Source organism: Diabrotica virgifera, chromosome 2 (assembly GCF_917563875.1).
Source record: "Diabrotica virgifera virgifera chromosome 2, PGI_DIABVI_V3a".
In the NCBI taxonomy this organism is placed as follows: domain Eukaryota; kingdom Metazoa; phylum Arthropoda; class Insecta; order Coleoptera; family Chrysomelidae; genus Diabrotica; species Diabrotica virgifera.
The window spans coordinates 223,967,380-223,991,795 of record NC_065444.1 but is presented as its reverse complement, the minus strand read 5'-3'; the positions used below and the strand labels follow the sequence as shown (position 1 = coordinate 223,991,795).

Sequence of the window (24,416 nt, the reverse complement as noted above, 5' to 3'; positions counted from 1 at the left end):
TTGTGTTTCGAGTTGCGTGGTCGTGCGGAGTTATATTTACCAATTCGCGCAATCCTACTTGAGACGCTGTGTCAGGTGAGGTGTTTGAAAATTTGTGTAACTTGATTGCTTGATTCTGTGGTGTGAAGGTGGTTAAACTTTTGTTTTATTTTTTTTGTTTTGTGTTTTTTGAAGATAACACAGAAAATACAAGAGGGCAGCATACTTTGCAAAACAACTGTTACAATTTGAAATCAACAATTTGTTAAGTTGTTCAGTTGTTGTCTTGCAGGTAAAAAAAGTGACTTTTTAAAAAAATTATATCTTGGAAACTAAAAATTATTTTTATTTATAATTGAAACATGTAAAAGTATAGTGCTCTCAAAAAAATTTTAGCCAAAAATATTCATTTTTGTAGAGTTGACTGCAATTTTTCGACAACAGCCCTTTTTTGCGGTGAGCAGCATAACAAGTCCAGTCTCATCTGAAATCAAAGTTTCTTGTAGTTTATACCTCTGGCTAGTGAATGAACAACAAAGGATTTTTTATTAGATGAGGTCATTTTTGTTTTATAAAAAAAACTACTTTAAAAATGAGAAAAATTGGGGTAAAAAATGTGTTTAAACTTATGTAAAATCTTCAAATTTCATTTTTTTTTAATTCCTTCGTTCATATTCTAGCCAGAGGTAACTTTTTGATTTCAGATGAGACTGGACTTAGTTATGCTGCCAACGCAAAAAAACTTAAACTCTACAAAAATGAATATTTTTGGCTGAAACTTTTTTTGAGACTACCTTAAGTACTATACTTTTACATGTTCCAATTATAAATATAAATAAATTTTAGTTTTCGAGATATAATTTTTTTTAAAAGTCACTTTTTTTACCCACAAGACCTATGTAACCCCTTAAAAAATGTTTGGAAGAATATGTTTGATGGCCAAGATGCATACATATATTTAGAAGGAAAGTTCCTGATTTCTGTAGTATAATACATAATACCGAAGAGGAAGTAGCCCTAAGCGCCGGACTCCACTTGCGATTTGTAGTTGTGAAGATTGAACACATTCTTTCAAATAGAAGTCAATCCATGATTATTTAGTCACAAATGGATTGACTTGTATTTGAAACAATGTGTTCAATCTTCCTGATTACAAATCGCAAATGGAGTGCGGCGGTAATAACACCAAACTATTCCATAGAAGGTACACAGACATTGAAAAATTCCTGGAATATCCCCGAAAACATGTTCCCTGAACATCCCAGGAAAATCCTGTGTCAGCATTTTAAACATTACCTGAATGTCTTATTGGAACATTCCATGAATGTCCACGAATGTTCTCTGGACATTCAAAATATATTTTGTAGACATTCCCTGGATATACCAGAAATACAGCGATATTAACTTATACATTTAGATTGTATTGATTGTGTACCACCTTCAGACGTATCAGACGAGTTTGGAAACTACCACTGTCACAGTGACAGTTTTAGTTGACATACTCCTCCAATATGTGTAAAGGTGGGATCAATATAACGTAAATTTAAAGGTTAATTTCGCTAAATTTCCCAGCTCGACTAGTTTCATTTCTTTTTATCTCACAACTAAATATGTTGCCCATATTTTGCCGGTTATTAGGGCACTCATCACTGTACATCCTTGCTGATGTGACAATACCTCCTATCTGTTTTTTCACGAGTTTTGTATGAGAGATGGAAAAACATGTTTTAAGGTCACCTCCTGTGTTCATATGTAAGTTTTGACTTGTTTTGTAGTTCATAGATAGTTTAATTTACTACAAAACAAGTCAAAAAATATCATATGAAAACAGGAGGTGACCCTAAGACAAGTTTTTAGTCTCTCTTACAAAACTCATGAAAAAACAGATAGGATGTATTATTACATCACTGACGATGTGTGGCCATACCAAATAATACATCCTTGATAAATATAAACATTTTTATTGAACAAAATCTTTTGATACATTTTTTTAATGCAATTTACTGATATTCCTAAATATTTCAAAAAAATGTGTCACATTTGCTTTGTAAACCTTTCTTTTGCCTTTCGTAGCCACATATTCCGTTTCCTTCCTGGTTTTTTGTAGACCACTTCTCTCAGCTGATTCTAAAAAAAATAAAATAAATGGTAATATTTCTATCCTTTACAATTAACAATCAGAAGAAATATTATTTACAGATAATGATATGCATAATAATAATAGGTTTGTTCTAGCATCAGTTTGAAACCATCAGCGAATAGTGGACCAGCGCGAGTAGAGGGGATCGCACTGGTGACTGTATTATGTTCTTTTACTGACCAACTGTTTGCTGATGGTTTTTGACTAGTTTGACTGTTTGCTAGAACAAACCTAATAATAATGAATATTTTGTATTTTGACAATGACATCTGATGTGGAAGTCAAAACATTAATAAAATTATTTTTTCAAGTTAACTTTCACATGCACGTCTTAAAATTGTACTTTTAATACTTATATCATAAATAACTATTAAAACTATCTTAAGAGGAAACAGTATCGATCAACAGGTAGCGAAAATGTGTTCCAAGATTGCGGCTGTAATTTTGAATATTTTTTCGAGATATTTGGCACACATATTCGTAATATAATAAAGAATGGCGGTACAGAGCCCAATTTGAAAAATATATTAATATGTGGAAATTACTCTGTAATTAAATACAATATAAAAAAAACGAGCTTGTACCGCCATTAAGAAGAACAAAAAAATACACTTTCTTCAAATACAACTTTTTTATCCGATTTTGTGTTATTTTGGAACTACTAAAATTTTTTATTTCATTAGTAGTTCCAAAATTACACAAAATCTAGGCATCGGATAAAAAAGTTTATTTGAAGAAAGTGTATTTTTTTGTTCTTCTTAATGGCGGTACAGGCTCGTTTTTTAAATATTGTATAATTACAGAGTAATTTCCACATATTAATATATTTTTCAAATTGGGCTCTGTACCGCCATTCTTTATTATTTTACGAATACGTGTGCCAAATGCCTCGAAAAAATATTCAAAATTACAGTGACAATCTTGGAACACGTTTTGGCTACCTGTTTATCGCTACTGTATTACCTTAAAACATTGTAATTTGCTAAACCAGTATATTTTACTCTACTACTACTCTACTAGCTACCTCATTTTCCACTGTTTCTAAAGACTTGTTTACATGGGTAGAGTTTTGAGGAGAGTAGAGTAGCGGTAGTACTCTACCAAAAATGGCTTGATACCATTCACATGAGGAGAGTACAAGTATAGTACTGATGCTAGTATAGTGAAACCGATTTTTGTATTTTTAAACACTCTTGATTATAAGTGCACCTTAAATTCTTAATTTTTTGCTTAAGCTCGTTTACTCCAAAGCCCCCTTTGCCATTCTTTCGACGATTTCATCCTCCGCAGCTTACTGCAAACTTTTATTTCTGTAGTATACACTACCTAAATTCCATAAACACTGGTATTCGCCGTATTATAGCTCTACAAGTTTTAAAGTTTCATCTTCAGTGAACTTCATTTTCACTATTTACACAAAACACAATTCCAGCCAGAATGACAGCGCCCCCATGTACTCTCCTACCTACTCTATTCTGCCATAATTGAGCGTGTTCCATGGGTAGAGTGTGCAGCCGAGTAGACATTTTGGCAGTAGTGGTGGTCATAGAGTAGTTACTTTGCCATAGGTTGCTAGTCACTCTACTTCAACTCCAACTATACACTCTACCAGCTATTCTACTGTGCTGAGCATTTTTACAGGTAGAGTTACTCTACTCTATCAAGTACTTGCATCATTACTCTACCCGTGTAAACAAGTCTTAAATCTACTGAATGAAAATCTACTTAATCTTAATCTACTCTTAATGAAAAATGTCTAAAATCATTTACCCACCTAGTATTGTTGTAGAATTTAAGACAGTCCAGTGCCTTATAAATAATTTCAATATGAATATTTTTTCCTTTAATTCTCCTTTGATACCACTCCATTTTAGATTTTGGGGAACTTATTTCATTGTGTTTATAGCCCATATTTATTGAAGGAACCCAATCTGGAGATTGTTATTATCGATTAAGTCGGCTGGTTTTCCTATAAGATTAAAATGTTAACATCTTCAAAAATCGTTACTGTTGTAATTGTAACTTACCAGATATAAAATGATTACAGCAGACAGGACAGGAAAATTTTCATTTCGCTAGTAAAACCTGTACATTGTATTGCATTTAACCATTGTTGTCTCTCACAGATACCTTATTTAGTTCAGTTTAAAAGTGAACTTTATCTTGACTCTATCACAATTACTTTGCATTTCACACTACTTCAAAACACAACACCAATGAAGCATATTATCTTTCTAAATTAATACTTCCAGAGAAAATGTTAAATTAATCTTTGTACAACACAAAATTACAAAGAAATACAACTAAAATTATCTAAAACTCAGAACAGATAGAATAAGATTTATCTTTTACACCCAGTAGCCATATTGACATATATTATTATGAATCAGAAAAGAAACGATTATATTTAAATTTGGTAAATATAACTCCGCACGACCACGCAACTCGAAACACAAGTACGCAAACACGGTTGCGTGAAGCGTGGTTCGCAATCGTGAAATTTACGAGACTTGCTCGACCTGTAGATTCTTGTGAATCTAAAACATAAAAACTTTACACTTTGACCTATGTCTATGTGATAAATAAATTTGACAGATAAATAACTTATACAAAACGTCACTGTCAGTCAACTGTCAATACTGTCAACGTGAAGTTATTTATTCTGTGACTCGGTTCACTGATCCCAGTCTCAACCATTGAAGTATGGGCTTTTCATTCACAGTCTTGAAGAGCATGGAAAATTTTTTCTCTCTCTGGAGAACTATCACGCCATCTCTTTTTCGAACGGAAGTGAAGCCGTATTTTAATACGGTTGGTTCTCATTGATGTTTGACACCACTAGTTTTATTAGTGATTTTTGTGCGATTTCTGAGTGAAAACTAGCAATTTTTTTAACTCTTTAAAATGGTGATGTGTTCGGCTTACGGTTGTAAAAGCGACAGCAACAGGAAATAAGTGCGAATTACATTTTACAGGTAAATAAATATTTCTGTTATGTGTGCGTAGATGAAAATTCAATAAATACTATATTCTTAGATATTGCCTCTTAAATGGTTAATAATTTGAAAATTAACACTTCAATGTACCTTATTACATAATTAAAATTACATCGTTAAGTTATAAAATGAGAAAAATTTACATGTAAAATTAAAAGTAACATAAAAAATCAGCATTTTACCAGTGGTGTAGGTACGAAACGGTACGAAATAAATGAAATTATAAAATATATTGTGGCAACTTCGAAAATGGAATTAATAGCGTATATTGTTATTACATATTATTGACTTTTTTTGTTGTTAAACATTTTATTGCTTGATTTTATTTTGTTTATATGTAAAAAAATTATTTAAGAGCACAGGCGCAAATATTTTACGGCTCTCTCTACTTTTTCTTTTTTTACACGGCAAATTATATGTAGTAAAGTTTTCACTGGTATGGATACGTACATATAGTATTTTTACTACAAAAGCGATATTACGTAGGTCAAAATTTTTGACGTAAGAGAACTGTCAAAACATGAGAATGTGACATAAACATGCCATGGCAATAATGAAAAGTCACATTCTAATGTTTTGACAGTTCTCTTACGTCAAAAATTTTGACCTACGTAATATCGCTTTTGTAGTAAAAATACTATAAACATTACTTGACAATGACATTGTCACCATTAACTTGAGATGACTTTTGAATGTTCTTGGATAACTGTTACTTGTATCATCGCTTAAATTATTAATTCAATTAATTAATATGATAATTTTTCACTAACTATGTATTCAGTGATTATAATAATTTATATACTATGCCATAAAAGATAATACTTAATCGAGAAAAGAGGAAAAGTGATTTTTTTAATAATATATTGTTACTATGGAACGCTTAGATAAATTTTGAATATCTTTAACAACAAAATGCTTATATCACAATATATATCCTGGTGTAGTCTCTGCTTGGGATCTTCCATAAATAATAAACAATAAATAATTTTTTTATTAATTTCACGTCTTAAGGCCGCGTCCCACCATCAAATAATTTGATCAAACTGGTTTGAGCAAACTGAAAGTGACAGTTAGTGACGTCACATCCTGAGTGTTCATTGTGGATAATAATGAAAAATTTTAATTTTAAATAAAGTACAAACAAGTTAGACAACTCAATACAAAAAATTTGATCAAACTAGACTGATAGTGAGAGCACAGATTTTTAGAATTTCAAAAAAACTGCAAAATTAATTTTGATTAACGTTATAAAACATAAAAAATCAGTCAAAGCCTTTAACACAGAACTTTAATCTAAAATAAAAAGAATTAACACAATTATAAGTAACAATAATAAATAAAATCAAACAGGATGCTGTATATGTCCACCACCAACATCTCTACATAACCTACCTTTTCTTGTTAAGTTGACGTGCACTGCAAAGTTGACGTAAACTGGAAAGTAGTATACCTGAATTAAGAACAGACATGCACTGTATATCTATCTCTGTCGTTGAGAGCCACCTATGGTGACAATAATTTTGGATCAAACGTTATTATTATTCCTAAAGCCGTGCCAAATATCTAAAATTGCCGCTGTCTTGTCAGCACATTCTGTTCGACTGAGTGCGTTGTTCGACAAAGATAGCGAATATTCAATTTGGAAAATATTACCACTGACATGGTGTTCATTTTTTTCCAATAGGGCTTTTCATAGATTGTCATTTGTTTCGAGCTGCTGTCATGTGTCACATAATATTAATATATCTACGTCATACGTCTTTGGTTTGTATTATTGTTATATATCAATAAAGTATGTCGTAGATATATTAATATTATGTAACACACGACAGAAGCTCGAAACAAATGACTGTGAATGAAAAGCCCTATAGGGCTTTTCATCGATTGGCATTTGTTTCGAGCTTCTGTCATGTGTCACATAATATTAATATATCTACTTCATACGTCTCTAGTTTGTATCATTGTTATATACCAATAACGTATGACGTAAATATATTAATATTATGTGACACATGAGAGAAGCTCGAAACAAATGACTGTGAATGAAAAGCCCTATACTGAAAAAAGTAATACTTTTGAAAAATTTAAACGTAGAATGAAGGACTAAATTATTACCGAGGGCTGAAAGTCCCTCAGAATAAATAAAAAGTTTCTTTTGAATGAGATCTTTGAAAATAAAAATCACACTAAATTGTCTCTTGGTTTTTCACCCCTGTAACTTTTTTCTCAGAATTCGAAAAAATAAATCCTATTTAAATATAGTATTGGAGCCGAAATTTTGCTACCTATGTGAAATAAAGATATCTATCATAAATCAATAATTCAAAAAGTTGGCTTTCGTCACATCCCCTAATTCCTAATCCTGTTTAATTTTGAGTGGGTATAAAAGTTCAACATACTAAAATACTGTTATTTGTTTCAATCTTTCTATGTAAGCCATGCATAATATTGTGTAATTAATAAAAATAGAAAATTGAACTAAACCTACGAGCAATATTATTTAATTATGTAGTTTTATATAGTTTCTTCTGGCCTACGCGATACGCCACTGGCACTCGTGTTTGGTTCTAACTTGGTTTTGGCTTCAGTTTCGTTCTCGTTGCGGTCACTCCAGGGAGAGGGTAAAAAATTTTCCATACTCTAAGTTCACAGTCATTTGTTTCGAGCTTCTGTCATGTGTCACATAATATTAATATATCTACGTCATACGTTATTGGTATATACAATAATACAAATCCAAGACGTAGGGCGTAGATATATTAATATTATGTGACACATGACAGAAGCTCGAAACAAATGACAATCGATGAAAAGCCCTATTTACTTACCATCAAATAATTTGATCAAACAGTTTGAGCAAACTCCGGAAGTACGTCAAAGTGACGTCACAATTGCAGTTTTTTTGAAATTCTAAACATCTGTGCTCTCACTATCAGTCTAGTTTGATCAAATTTTTTGTATTGAGTTGTCTAACTTGTTTGTACTTTATTTAAAATTAAAATTTTTCATTATTATCCACAATGAACACTCAGGATGTGACGTCACTAACTGTCACTTTCAGTTTGCTTAAACCAGTTTGATCAAATTATTTGATGGTGGGACGCGGCCTTTACATCAACAATAAATTGAATAAGAAATTGACAAAGTTATTCAAGACCAAATTTGACGTGTACAAAATGTATGGTTTGTAAAAGAGAATGAAGGAATTTGATGAAATAGAACAATTGGATATGTTTTATTTTTAATTTTTACAATGGGAAATAAGCCACAATGTTATTAAAAAATGATTTTTATTAACGTTTCGACGCCCAAATCGGGTGCTTGTTTTATTTTGTCAAATTTCTTTATTTTCTTTTTATTCACGGCAAAATTGGATGTAGATTTGGTTTTTTGTATAAGTCAAATTTGATCTTGAAGAAGTTGGTCAATTTCTTATTCAATTTATTGTTGGTGTAAAGCGCACTTTAGTAGTAATTTCTTTTTGCTACAGTGGCTAAATTTTGACCGACTGGAAGTGGCTGAAAAAATTATTAACCAAGCATATGATCCATACCATTGGTCGCGTTCACCAGAATAATCCGAGTGCAATCCGATTAATTTGCGCTGAAACGCTGACAGTTTTTTTACTAGTGAACGACTGACGTTTGACATTCGATTGAGAGTGTTCTGTGTTCCATTTGTTTATGTTTTTATTCTTTGTTTATATAATTTATAACCTAAACCTAGACAGTTTTGTTTTTATTTTAAATAAAACTGAAACTGTCTAAACTAAAATGGATAATATTCTTGAAGAACTTTTGTTTGGGGACGAAATTAGCAAATGCCGTTATACATTTAGCAGATGTACCTACCTCAAATTATTCCAGAAGGATGAGATGAAATTAAATATATATAAACCATAATTCAATATCCAATTTAGAGAACATTTTCGTATGTCCAGAACTACTTTCCAGGTAAAATTGTATAACAAATTAATAACATCATGTATATTATATTGTTATATTTCCAGGAACTATTTAATTGTATTGGTCATATCCACCAATTTGAAAACAGAATAATTCTATTGGAAAAAATTAATGTTTATGATGTGGATGCTAAGTAAACCAGATAATTTGTTGCTGGGGATACGTTTGGTTTGCCAAAGAGCTCTGGACATAAGATTTTCACCCAAATAATATAGAATTACAAAAAATTGGAAATAACTAATCTTGAATATCAATGTGTATATTGAGTTTAATTTTATTGTAAATATTCTATAATATAATTTTATTGTAAATATTATATTAACACATTTGTGGACACATTTTCATATGCAGACAGTAATTTCCCTTTGTAAGTACATGCATATATAGTCGTATCTGCGAATGGGTTAATTGTAAATCGTAATCAATAAAAATTTTTTGTGAATCAATAAAAAACTGGTTTGTTTGAAAATAAATGTAGTACAAATGTGGTTATAATATTTATTTTCATGCTTAGATAAAAACTAAATGTATTGTAACACAACCTTTCATATATCTTCCTCCTCCATTGTTAAGCAGAATTTGTTAACAAGAATTGTCCCTCCATTCTTTTTTTAATAAGAGGAATTTCTTCCTTAGCGTTCCTAGTATTTGGTTGTGGCTCTAAAATTGCATTTGTTTCACTGAGAGCGTCTAAAAGGTCTCTCAATCCTTATTTCGTTTGACATAGCCATACTCGTAGAAATAATTCTATCTGTATTGATGGTATTATCAGAGAACAAAGAACACATGGTGGTCTTCAGAGTGCTCCCAACTAACAGTACCTTATGCTGCTGCGTTTTCTTTTACTGTTTTAACCCTTATCCGGGCAAGTGGGGCTCAATAGGCCCGAAACGCCATGTCTTTTATATGGAAGTAAAATGTCTTGCCCGGATAAGTATTAAAGTGAGCTTTCTCGTTTCAGAATTTTTTATCGAATACAGCTTCAAGATAACGTAACCATGCAAAATAATTATTTTTTCCCTTTATAGGATGCCAGCAACAACTTTGTAATGTAAGATTGCTTGGAAATGTGCTTCTGTATGAGCATCATAAAGGGATGTCTACTGCATTCCCAGTTTATCTCAAGAGTTAGTTGGTTGTGATCAAAGAATCTTATTAAAAAATAGATTATATCTCCCTCTAGTTCTTTTTTCATAGTACTTATATTAAATTTGGAGTATGCCTAATTCCATGAAATGACAACAAATAATATGATTGTAAATAGTTTTGAAAAAGCTGTTTAAACTGTATAATCAAATTTTTTTTAAAACGTCTACTTTTAAAAATTTCGTACCTAGGCCTGGATCCCGCATACCAAAAAAAAGTTGATTAATAGCAAGTTCAAATTTGTTAATAGCTTAACAGTGTCTAGTTGGACACACTTTGATGTATAGAAACACTGGAACAGGGGAAGCCTTAATTGTGGAACGTGCCATCCTGACAAGTTTATGATTGTGAAAACTAGCAGGTTGTTTTTAAGTTTATTCAATAGCAAACTTTGTATATTATAATATATGAAAAAATTTTTGTCCGAAAAATATGTTGGGCAGTTGGCTGAAAGACTTTGGTCGATGGCCTTTTAGTACATTGTATCAATAAAGTATGTCTCTCTCTCTATGTTGGGCATTTTAATAATTCCGACACGTAGAACATGTCAGAGGATAGGAATTATATTGGTGATAAATAGCAGTCTGATTTTGCATGCTAATGAAAGAGTAGCAAATCAATTGGAAGTTCTGTCCGACACAATACATGAGACGTTTTTGTAGTCTGGCGTTCGAAACCTGTAACCTGTTCAACAATTAAAACTTCCCGTTCCAGTGTTTGTTTTAAATTAAAACATCAAAGTTTGTCCGACTAGACACCGTTAAGCTAATAATAAATTTGCAGCTTGCTATTAATAAACTTTCTTTTGGTATGCAGGATCCAGGCCTATTAACTATTTAACTCGAGCAGATTCCATTTTACCAGCGAATATATATCTCATTCAAAATTCGGCATATCTAGATACTTAACTTAATGAAATCTTACCAGAATAATAAACGTTTACTACAAGAACAAGAAAATTTTGATAATAAATTAAAGATTCGGTCAGCTGTAGAAAGGTTTGAACTAATAAAATGCAAATTTAGAGGATTAAAATTTGATACAGAAAATATTCGATTAACGAACATTGTGTTTTACACAATTTTATAATATAGAAGGCAATAATGTTCTGGATAAATGCAATATTGAGTAGGTATGCTAAATAAAGAAATTAATAATATAACGGTGGGTGAAGAAGAATAAAAAATTGGAAATATTATTGAAAATAACTAATATGGAGTATTATTGTATAGGTACCTACCTACCTATATTAAATTTAATTTTATTGTAGGTAAATATTAATTACAAATAGTTGGTATGCAATCAATACCAATTTTTATAAGATTTGTGAATCAATCAAAAACTGGATTGTTGGAAAATAAATGAGTTAGGTATTTCTAGTAACTATATAAATAAAAAAACACAAATAGTTCTAACTTAATTTAGATATTAACTATATATAGGATACATATAAATAAGAACTACAAATATTTACAATAAATTACATACAATAATTATTGTATTTATATTCAATTTTAATTAAATTGTCCATTTTACTTTGAACTTAATTTTAAAGTTGGCGGGATTCAGCTATCACAGCACAATAACAAATTTAAGGCTGAATAAAATGGCGAGCGCTTCCAATCCGATTAATTCAGCGCACCGTTCACTAGTAAAAGAGCTTCCAATCCGATTCCAAGCTCTCTGTTTGATGAACGCAAATTGATATAAAAACACACGATCCATACGATCTCCATGTGGTAGGCCAGGCTGATAAATATTCAAATTAGAATATTTTCTAATACACTGGTTATCGTAATCGAACGTAGTCCAGAAACTATCGAAAAAGAAGAACAGATTTACGATGCGCGCGAACTTTTACTTTTTGTAAATTTTATAGGTTGGTTGGTTGTGTTTGTTGTGTATTATTTCAAATTCAAACGTAAACTGTTTGTAATAAATATATTGATTCGATAAAAAGTTTATAATACAGAAAATAAGAGTGTAATGGAATCAAAAAAGATTACTTCTTTGGAGACGTTAAAAACGTTTATATCTGAGAAAGATAATTCACAAAACACAGTTTATATTTCTGATATACCCGATGTTTGCAAAGAGTTTCCTTGTATACTTGGAATTGACGAAGCTGGTAGAGGTCCAGTTTTGGGTAAGTTTATACGAAAATATAACCCCAATATAACATTCATCAATTCACCACTGCTTCCAGCACATTTCACATCTTCTTTATGCAGTCAATCTAAAATTCTACACAATTATCAATAATACAGAAGATTGTGTTAATCTTCAACATGATCTTGATAGGTTGAGTGAGTGGTGTGTGTCGAATGCAATGGCCCATGGCCCTGAACGCCTCCAAGGTGTCAGGGTGTTTCTTTCGGATCCAGAGACCCAATAGAATATAATAATTATTATAATAAACAGAACATTCCTGTTGATTGGGTTACAGAAATTCGTGATCTGGGAATTAATTTAGACTCCAAATCTCTTATTTGAATCACATTATGTGTCTATTATTTCCAAGTCTTTACAAATAATGCTTGGCTTTATAAAAATATTAAGGAAAAAGTAAATTATGATCAAACTGAAACCCATTTTGGCATTCTCTCATTGTATGATCGATCGACTGGTGTGTCCAAATATGGCTATTGCTTAGTGCCGTTGACTCTAATGTGCATCCATGGCACATAAGTATTCAAATGAAATTATTTATGCCGTCACAGGAGCTACGGTTGGAGATATTAAAGTGGAGCTGAAAGGGTTAAAGGTGCAAAGATACTTTATGGCATCTTTGTATTAATTCTACAGTTTTGTGTCCTCAGCTACTTGAGCACATTGATGTGTATGTACATCTCCGTAGAACTTGATTAAACCAAATTTTCTATGTTCCCATTCACAGAACTAACTATATGTATAACAATTTTTTATCTTGAGCACTAAGATGGACAAATATTCACTCAGATCTAGACTTTTTTACAACGAAGGCTGAATTTATTTTGGGTCTCAGGCATATGTTTATTTGAATGGCTGTGGAATAGATAGTTATTGTTGTGATTTATATTTTATTTTATTGTATTATTATTACCATTTTATTCAGGGCCGGACTGGCTCCTAAAAAAGGCTCCAACCCAAATCCTAAAAAAGGCGCCAACTTAATCTCTAAACAAAGGCGCTAGACCCCCCTTCTTTACATCAAACTTTTTTCAAATCCTAGCGCATGTAAAGTAAATAAGTAAATATTACTTGTGATTTTTTTTTAAATTTAATTTTAATTTAAATCCATAAAGTAATTTCCTATTTTTGTTGGGAATAGTAAATTATATTAAGATACCATAAAAATATAGCTTCAGTTTCCCAGTATCCCTTTAACTCCGTTACATTTTTTGGTGCTCTCTGGATACTCCAAACAAATTTTTGAAAAGTTTGAGTAATTTTTCAACTGCTTCTACGGAGGAATTTACTGGTTCAAAAACATTTAACAAAAATCATGATTGGTGTTCAATAGAAGTCACTTTTTGAATTTTTCCAAATTTTTAGAGCACTATGAAACTCTATATAATAGAAGAGTAAACCTTGATAAAAAATCCGCAACCACACGGTGTCAGACGATCTATGCCTGATTGGTGAATGACCTAGGTCAGATGGCAGCAAACGGAGCCCTCGGAGAACTGACGAAACCCTTTGAAATTCAAGCCTTTGAGTGGGCAAGGGCGCACTGTCTCGCCGGACAGTATAATTCTCCCCTACTTGTGGGAACTATATGGATAAGTATTTATTCACGTAGAAAAAAATAAAACAAAATGAAGGGACAATGGAGCGAGTCACCAGTGGTGATGCAGCTGGAACAGGCTATGAAGGAGATGATAATATGGTGTTCATAAGTAGTGAAGGGCACAAAGGGAAAGTACTCAGCGAAGAAGAAAAGAGGAAGGAGCAGACTTCGGAAAAAGGGGATCTGTTGAAAGAATTTCGATCAGGGACCTGAACAAGACGGATCTTTCAGCGGAGGCAACCTTGCAAAGGAGCTGAAAGGAGCATTAGTGAAACTATTGTTCGACCATACAAATGAGAAAGTCGAAATCAAGAATGAGGTAAAAACCTTAAAAGAGTCACCGAAGACATGGAGGGCACTTTCAGAGAAGTCGCCTTCGGCAACATTGAGAACCAAAAAAGAATAGTGGAGAAAAGCGGTGAGGAAGGAACGACTATAAGGCGGCAAGCGTGTCCACACAGAAGAAGAGTTCAAAAGAAAGATACAAATTATCACAACGGTCCTGAACTCAGGGGAAAGAGGCTTTGAAAAAATTAACGACACTATAAAGTTGAGCTGGAAGATGATCACTTTACTTTACGGCCGCCAAACCGGGAAGAGAAAATAAACCTGCAGGCGACATAGTAATGATCTTGGAACCTAGACTTTTAGGTGAGGGGGAAAGGTCCCACGACCTGATCAGGAAAAACCTAAATTGGTTGTATGGGCAGGAGGTACATACAGACCAGGAGAGATACCTCCAACTTAATTCTATGATCACAATTACAAGGTAGAGTGAGAAAAAGAAAACCGGGGAAATCGTCAGAATATTTTTATGGTCCCTGTTGTAGAGAAAGGGGTGACGGAAATGGAAAGGGGCAAGACACTACTGGCAATTATTTTTAAATTGAGGGAAGACATGGAGACACTGGAGACTAGAGAGGCGTCCCTAAGAGTATAGAGGAGGCTACAGAGGTAGGAACCTCAGGAAGCTCCTAGAAGTCGTCTTTATGGGTATGGACCTTCACCTCGCGCTGGAGGAGTATGAACGTATTGACGCAGAAGGGGATCGTGGAAGTGGAAGTGGAAAATCCTACGCAGAGTAATCCTCAAGCTAAACTAAAGTAGTGCAGACACGAGGAAGAGTCAAATTGGCGTCAAAAGCGCTAAGAAGACTAGGAACGGGATCTAAACCTCAAAGTGGCATGGAAAGAACAGGCCGAGTGCCTAAAGAAGACAATCGTGGCTCGCGCGGAGGGAAACGTAATAAAGAACGCCCGGGACTGTCAGGACCAGGGGGATATATTTGATATAGACAGGGATATCGCAAAGGAAGAAATCCTGAGACAGGTTCGAAGGTATGCCGGCAGCAGAAAATCTCACACATCAGACCTACGTTCGGAGAGAGGTAATAGTGAATCCTTTCTGGACATCTCGCTGGTTTCAACGTCACTTCTAAATAGTACTTCTAACGAGTAAAAGGAAGAAACGGAAAGATGGGGATAACGATCTAAAGAGGTTTTTAAATGAGGAGGTTTTTGAGAAGGATGCTTTCGGCTTCATTGGTCAGAGATGCGAGGATGTGAGTAACATAAACCGTGCTATTTTCGAGCTATGTGTGTTAAATTTTGTTGTATAGTCGGCTCTGAAATTCGCTAGAAAATTTAAACCGAATATAACAAAATTCAGTTTGGCAACATTGTGTGAATACCAAGTCCTCTGATATCAACAAAAGTGTAATTTAGTCCAGACAAATTAATATATTTTTTTACCAACAAATATAAGACATTTTAACCAAATAGCGTTTCAAAAATGATGTGTATAATAATTTTGAAATCGGTGTGGCTAATGAAATTGGGAAATGAAATTTTTGTCCTTAAAAGTAGAAAAAAAGTTAAATTTCTCTTGCTTAATAATTTACGCTTTAATAATTTTAACTGTACTAATATGCAAGTTGACTACTAATGATTAATGGGATGTTACAATATCGGCAAGCTCTTGTTTTTAAAGGCGGCGTATCGAATTTTTTAAACATTTATACCAAACATTGAAATGGCCACTTTTTGCGCATTCTGACAAAGTTGCGTTTCTACTATGCCCACTGGCTCCTTTGTGTAGGATTGTAGGGCGCACCAATCCTATATGTATAATGTACTTATGGAGCGTAGAAGACTGCACTCATATTTTAGGTTAGGCCAATTGTGAGATGTAACACTCTTATATTATAATAGAAAGAGCGGATATTGATACCTACGAAAGGCGCCTGAATCGTAAAATTGGTCTTCGATGGCGCCGCGTGTCGTATCTAAGCTATTTGATTATCTAATACCTGATACAAGGTTACAAGTTGTATTTTGTTGTACCCACTGGCTTCATTATTTAGGATTCTGGGGCACAACAATCCTATATGTATAATGCAGTTATGGAGCGCAGAAAATTACACATATCTATTATAGGCCAATTGTGGGATGTAACATTGTTTGTATCAAGTATCAGCAGTGGTGTCATGGTGCCGGAACGCCGCTCCGGGCACCGGTTAAGAAAAGATAAAAAATAAATAGAGAATTTAGGTTTTGTAAATAAAACACGAATTATAGAAAACGTATACACATTTCGAAATATGCAGACGTAACTTGTATTAAAAAACATAGAGTAATATTTTATAATCAAGTATATTCAAATGGGAAATAAGCCACAATTTTACCTAAAAATGATTTTATTAACGTTTCGACGCCCAAGTCGGGTGTCATTGTCAAAATACAAAATAATATTAAATAAACAAAAATGTTGTTGCTTAGTAAAAAATTCTTCTAATAATTTATTTAATCTGACTCATTTATATCGGCAATTCAGACACGTATTATACATTTTAAAGTAGACGACTTTAAAAATGATATTGCCAATATTGATGAGTTGCGTTCCTGGGACGACTTTACTAAAAGATAGTTCATTCGATTACATGAAATCAATCCCAACTCAAGAATAGCCGCCACAAAAATCATAGCATGTGATCTGTCTTTAAAAGTAGTATTATTTAAAATTTAAAATATCAAGTCAGAATTTGGTATTAGTTTTGAGAGTAAACTAAATGTAAACCCAAATACTTGCGATGTCGGGATAGTATCACGAGGTTTTTCCTGGTTTTCCCTCGTGATTTACTATGGAATCTCTAACGCGAGAATTTCAGTACCACCGTCGCATTTGGTTGTCTTTTTAAAGACAGATCACATGCTATGATTTTTTGTGGCGGCTATTCTTGAGTTGGGATTGATTTCATGTAATCGAATGAACTATCTTTTAGTAAAGTCGTCCCAGGAACGCAACTCATCAATATTGGCAATATCATTTTTAAAGTCTTCTACTTTAAAATGTATAATACGTGTCTGAATTGCCGATATAAATGAGTCAGATTAAATAAATTATTAGAAGAATTTTTTACTAAGCAACAACATTTTTGTTTATTTAATATTATTTTGTATTTTGACAACGACACCCGACTTGGGCGTCGAAACGTTAATAAAATCATTTTTAGGTAAAATTGTGGCTTATTTCCCATTTGAATATACTTGATTATAAAAATGCCACAAGAAAATAGCTTCAGAACAACAGTAATATTTTACTTGTAAAAAAGTTAAGAAAAGTGCGTTCCGGCACTGCTAATTTTGTCATGACACCACTGAGTATCAGATAATCAAATGGCTTAGATTCGACGTGCAGCTCCCTCGAAGACCATTTTTATAAGTAGGTAATATAAACAGCGGAAATTGATACCTACGAAAGGCGCCCATCACGTAAAAAATATCTTCGAGGGCGCCGCGCGTCGTATCTAAGCTATTTATTACAATAGAAACAGCGGATATTGATACTTACAAAAGCCGACAGAATCATAAAATGATCTTCGAGGGCGCTGCGCGTCGTATCTAAGTTATTTATTATAACAGAAACAGCGGAAATTGATACCTACGAAAGGCGTCCAAATCGTAGGAATGGTCTTCGAGGGCGCCTATGTATTATAATAAAAACAGCGAATATTGATAAAATATGAAAGGTGCCCGAATCGTAAAAATTGTCTTCGAGGGCGCCGCGCGTCGTGTCTGTGCTATTTGATTATCTGATACCTGATACTTATATTTTGTTGTACCCACTGGCTTTATTGTGTAGGTTTCTATAGCAGTTTCTGTTTCTTCATTAAGTAAAAACAGTTTTTAGGGGAATTGTATCCGCCTAATCTTTGTGTAAAGATTAAAATAGTATATTGTGCAACAAGTGCAGAAAGGTACTAATTTCTCACGAGTTTGAAAAGTTGCGGTACGAGCGCAAGCGAGTGCCGCAATTCAAACGAGTGAGAAATTACCTTTCTGCACGTGTTTCACACTATACTTTTTCTACAAGCACAGTTTTTCCTAAAAATAAAAATCACAATTTCCAAACGACGATTAATAAATTATAATAGGTACCTATGTGATAAATTTTAAACTGTATTTAATTAATACCTACTAATCAATTTAAATTCCTTATACCTAAATAAATTGCACAGAAATCAGTTAAAAAATTAATGCACTGCCTTAATTTGTTTAAATTTAAACAATTATTACACATTATTGACATTATATTTATGCAGTCACGGATTTACACAAAACCTACTTCATTCGACGTCTCTTGCACAGGTTGCTAAATCCTTATTGGTTATTTGATAATTATAAAATGTTTAATAAGAATAAAATTGTAAAATAAAACAGTTGTAACATCCATAATTTAGTTTCTATGCTATAGTTAAATATAATAATTGTCTTATAGGTTATATACTTGTCTAAAGTTTAACCACGGATGTAAACAGAATATAACGTTACTCAGAATGCGGTAGTCCACGGATGTAAACAGAATATAACGTTACTCAGAATGAGGTAGTCAACTGTGCAGAAAAGAACTTTGCGGCACAGAAACGTCACTTTTCTGCACACTAATGTCAAATATCTTATACTGTGAGAAAATATCAAGTTTGCTAACATAAAACCGTGCAGAAAAGTGCACTTTGAATAGTGGTTGTAGAAAATAGTATATTGTGCAACAAGTGCAGAAAGGTACTAATTTCTCACGAGTTTGAAAAGTTGCGGTACGAGCGCAAGCGAGTGCCGCAATTCAAACGAGTGAGAAATTACCTTTCTGCACGTGTTTCACACTATACTTTTTCTACAAGCACAGTTTTTCCTAAAAATAAAAATCACAATTTCCAAACGACGATTAATTATAATAGGTACCTATGTGATAAATTTTAAACTGTATTTAATTAATACCTACTAATCAATTTAAATTTATTATACCTAAATAAATTGCACAGAAATCAGTTAAAAAATTAATGCACTGCCTTAATTTGTTTAAATTTAAACAATTATTACACATTATTGACATTATATTTATGCAGTCACGGATTTAAACAAAACCTACTTCATTCGACGTCTCTTGCACAGGTTGCTAAATCCTTATTGGTTATTTGATAATTATAAAATGTTTAATAAGAATAAAATTGTAAAATAAAACAGTTGTAACATCCATAATTTAGTTTCTATGCTATAGTTAAATATAATAATTGTCTTATAGGTTATATATTTGTCTAAAGTTTAACCACGGATGTAAACAGAATATAACGTTACTCAGAATGCGGTAGTCCACGGATGTAAACAGAATATAACGTTACTCAGAATGAGGTAGTCAACTGTGCAGAAAAGAACTTTGCGGCACAGAAACGTCACTTTGCGGCATAGAAACCATAGAGTTAAATATTAGCATAGAGAGAGTGTCATTCAGAGCGAAGTGACGACACCATCTTTTTTATTTGGATTAGTGCTGTTTCACTCTTACGCATAGTAAAGCTGCTACAGTTGTCCTCCTCTTTCGTGCCTATGTTCACACTGAATGTCATTATAGATTCTCGATACAATGTGTTAGAAGGAGATGCAGCAAACCAGTCCCTGAGATCTTGTCGTCAGGAAGCGCGGAAGGTAGGCTCCCTCTATGTTAATATATACCTCTATGATAGAAACGTCACTTTTCTGCACACTAATGTCAAATATCTTATACTGTGAGAAAATATCAAGTTTGCTAACATAAAACCGTGCAGAAAAGTGCACTTTGAATAGTGGTTGTAGAAAAAAAAATTTCAGCGTTTAATTTTTTTAATGGATAGATACTAACGGAGGCAAAAGGCACACCGGTCCGCGGGCCGGTGGGCCGGCGGCCCAGTCCGGGCCTGATTTTTTTGTATTTTTAATTATTAACACACATGTACAGCTCCTGGAACGAACCATGGCTGGTGACAAATGCTGTCGTTAGTCGCACACCCACCTAATCTCTACACAGACAGAGTTTCTCTCACCGGCCATGGTTTGCTCCGGGAGCTGATCAAGTTATATTGGAATATATTGTAAACTTGTAAAGTTTTTTAATCAATCTTATTGGGATTGGGCAGCACTGCTTTGAAAATAAATTACAATTTACATTTGAAGATAAATACATTAGGACAATACTAACGCTTTTAGAAAATGAAAACAGAATATGACAGAACTGTACCTACATAATATTTATAGATTTTCAGCAAGTCTTTGACTTGATAAATATATACTCCAACTTTTAGTTCAAATGAAAAACAATACACTGAGAAAACTAATCAGACTAATGGAAATGGACACAACCCTATAGGTGAGGTCTAGTTTAGTCTTGAGGATTTAATATCACCCCAGGTCATCATCATCAGCAGTGGAATCTCAGCTCATTATGAGCCAAAACATTCTTCAGAACAATTCTCCATTCGCCCCTGTATCTGGCAACTCTTCTCCATGCACTACCTCCAATAGATTTTAAATTGTCCTGTAAGTTTATCTTGATACCTAAGTCTAGGCACAGGTATGATATTAAACTAGGCTGGAGGAAAAATATACAGCAGAAAGTAATTTCAAATCTACATATTATTAATTATACAGGGTGATTCATTTCATTAGGAATGTCCAATCTCTGAGTTCTAGATTCTAGACCTCAAAATATTAAGATTTAGCCCAAATCACTTAAATAAAATGAGGCCTCTTAATGAGTTACAGGGTCTTTTATTTAATAATTTAAAAAATATTTTGTAGCCAGTACTTTAAAACCATTGATATCATAATCCTTGTCATACTTAAGTGTAGGTACTGTATATCCCACTAAATTACGATAAATAAACGTTTCTGGTCACTACCAGAGGTGTACAATAGGGGATAATGAATGGTTGACTTTTCCCAAACTCTAATCTAGATAACACTTTAAAACTAATTGAGATATCCTTATAGTCCTTGGGCCCACATATAAAATTATTATTTATGACCACACCGTCGAAACTTTTTGTACTTCTTATTTGGGTGGAGTCGGACAAATTTGGAGCTTGGCGCATTATGGTAGTGGGACGTTTGTCTGTCAAGCTGTCACGAAGTTGTCAATTTTATGCAAAAAAAAATTATAATCACATTGGTCATTTTATTTTAATCAATGGTTTTTATCATATAAACAGCGAAAACAACTTTGTCGGACAAAAATATTAGGCCATATGACGCGTCGGATACGCTAAATATGTCAAATTTATGAAAATAATAAATTTATTGCCACATGGCTAATTTAAACAGAATCTACCATAAAACCTTTTTACAATAATGTGGTAACCTTGTCGGACAATTTTCACGGGGCATATGCGCAGTCGGATGCGCCGAAGATGTGAATTTCCTGGAATTTTTTTATTTACAACCATTTTGCCGACGAAAATAGGAGGTTATAAGTAATTATATTCTAAATTAAAAAATCTAAGTGTCTGACAAAAATATTGGGGCAAATCGACAGTCAGACAAAAAATTTAATTTTTATTAGTAAACTATGCTTGGTTCGTGCATCCCTTATCTTCACAACCATTTTTCCGACAAAAGTAGTAGTAGGTTACAGGTAATTATATTCTTAAACAAAAAAATGTAATTGTCTGACAAAAATGTTGGGGCAAACGAACAATCAAACTTAATTCTTTTAGGTTATCGACGCCCTTAAGAGGAGGCATTGTCAAAAAAATTTTTAAGTTTTTCTCGGTTACTTTTGAATCAATTTAGCTGAAAATTGGTGCACACACTAAGTACAACATTTAAAAGGGCTGTACTCAAAATTTTCCTAAAAATTTTCCGACAAGAGAGAAAATTTTGGAAAAACTTTGATTTGAAAATTTGTGTACATACTCATTGAACAATGACAACATCGTTCTGTAGTTTTCTTTCTCGAATTTTCAAAAAAAAATCCGAAAAGGGGGGAAATTTCGGAAATTTTCTTTGAAAATTTTGGACCCATTATTTTTGTCCGACAAGTGATCCAATATGCATTACACATGTAAAAAAACAGTACAAAATAAAAATAACATCTGTGGTACTAAATAAAAAAATACCAGGAAATTGACATCTTATATTGAAAATAAATTTATTATTTTCATTAATTTGACATATTTAGCGTGTCCGACGCGTCATATAGCCCAATATTTTTGTCCGACAAATTTGTTTTCGCTGTTTATATGATTAAAATGACCAATTGATTAAAAATTAAAAATTAAAAATTAAAAGCCATTGATTAAAATAAAATGACCAATGTGGTTATAAATTTTTTTCTTGCATAAAATTGACAACTTCGTGACAGCTTGACAGACAAACACCCCACTACCATAATGCGCCAAGCTCCAAATTTGTCCGGCTCCATCCAAATAACAAGTACAAAAAGTTTCGACAGTGTGGTCATAAATAATAATTTTATATGTGGGCCCAAGGACTATTATTATACTTGGCAGAAAGTGTAGGTGCTGTACACCATACTAAATTATGTTGAATAATAATTTCGGGATACTACCAGAGGAGTATGACAGGGAAAAGTGAATGGTTGACACTTCCCAAATTCTACGCCACTGACGGAATTTCTATTTTAGTGTACTTTTTAGATTCTCCAATACACACTTTATATGTAAATACCTTACTCTTTATTCGTAACATAAAGTCACTATTTTTCGAGATATTTGAAGTTAAAAATGAAATGGCACAGTTATTTTGATTAATGTATTAGGTATGCTGCTTCATTTTACCTTCAAATACATACCTTGAAAACTAGTGATTTTATCATTACAAATTAAGAGTATATTATTTACAAAAAAAATGATTGGAGAATCGAAAAATTGCTCTAAAATAGTAATTTTGCCAGTGGCATAGAATGTGAGAAGGCTTAATTAACCATTCACTTTCTCTGGTACGCCTCAGGTAGTAGCCAGAAACGTTTATTTAACATAATTTAGTAGGCTGTACACTTTTTGGACAAGGAGATGTGAAGTAGTTTGAAAGTATGTACTGGCTACAAATAGTTTTTTAAATTTTTAAATAAAATACCTTGTTACTCAGTAAAGTGATTTGGGTTAAATCTTAATATTTTGAGGTCTAGAATCTACAACTCAGAGATTGGGGATTCTTAACGAATCACCCTGTATATTATTTCTTTCATATTTTAGGTCCAATGGTATACGGAATTTGTTTTTGTCCAATAAATGAACAAATGATTCTTGAGAAATTAGAGTGTGCAGATTCAAAAGCTCTGAATGAAGAAAAAAGAGACACTATTTTTAGTAATATATGCAAAGAGTCTAAAGTTGTAGGTTGGGCCGTAGAAATAATATCCCCTAATTCAATTTGCAACAGTATGTTGAGTAGGACAAAATATTCCCTTAACCAAGTTTCAATGGATTCGGCAGTGGGACTAGTAAGAACAGCAGAAAAGGCTGGTGTAAAGATTGAACACATATTTGTAGATACTGTAGGTCCTCCTGAGAAGTACGAAGAATATTTAAAAAATTTGTTTCCCAAATATAAGGTTAAAGTTTCAAAGAAAGCTGATTCTCTCTATCCCATTGTTTCTGCTGCTAGTATTTGTGCCAAAGTTACTAGAGATCATGCCCTTAAAGTTTGGACATTCCAAGAAGGACTAGATCTCACACATGAACAATTTGGAAGTGGTTATCCAGGAGGTAAGTACATATTGCTCTGGAAGAAAAGTGTCCCAACTAAAAAATCTTAGATAGATAGGTCTTAGTTTAACTGTAACTTTAAAACAGTAACTGCTAAAATTTCTAAATTAAAAACGAAGACTATGGATAAGTTCTAATAGGGATGTTCACAAAAAATTAAAAAGTCATTTCAAACATGTAAAACAGTTAAGAAACACCCTAGGAATAATTGTTTAAAATTTCAAAAGAATCAAAAAAGCCTGTCTATAAAAAATCTTGATTAGAAATCTAGCATTATTTTAAATTTCAAGAACGCTTCTCTATTGGCTTTGCGTCACTAGTTGTATACCCCAGCGCGCGCCATTCCTACCAGTGTTATTGTTTACGTGTTTGACATTAGTTCAGGTCA

General features: G+C 32.9%; 1 protein-coding gene across 2 annotated transcripts in view; it reads left to right on the top strand.

The window, feature by feature from the left end:
• The first annotated feature begins 4,814 nt into the window (after positions 1-4,814).
• LOC126880425 (ribonuclease H2 subunit A) overlaps positions 4,815-24,416 on the top strand; it is a 47,146-nt gene continuing 27,544 nt past the window's right edge. Inside the window, exons 1-2 of one of the 2 annotated variants that reach the window (XM_050644270.1) lie at positions 4,815-5,094; positions 23,516-24,028. In XM_050644270.1, coding sequence (XP_050500227.1) covers positions 23,521-24,028 — 508 coding nt within the window. In that variant the 5' untranslated portion in view covers positions 4,815-5,094; positions 23,516-23,520. Of the gene's footprint in view, positions 5,095-11,960; positions 12,373-23,515; positions 24,029-24,416 lie in introns of those variants that run through there. The other variant, XM_050644269.1, reaches the window with a different exon arrangement.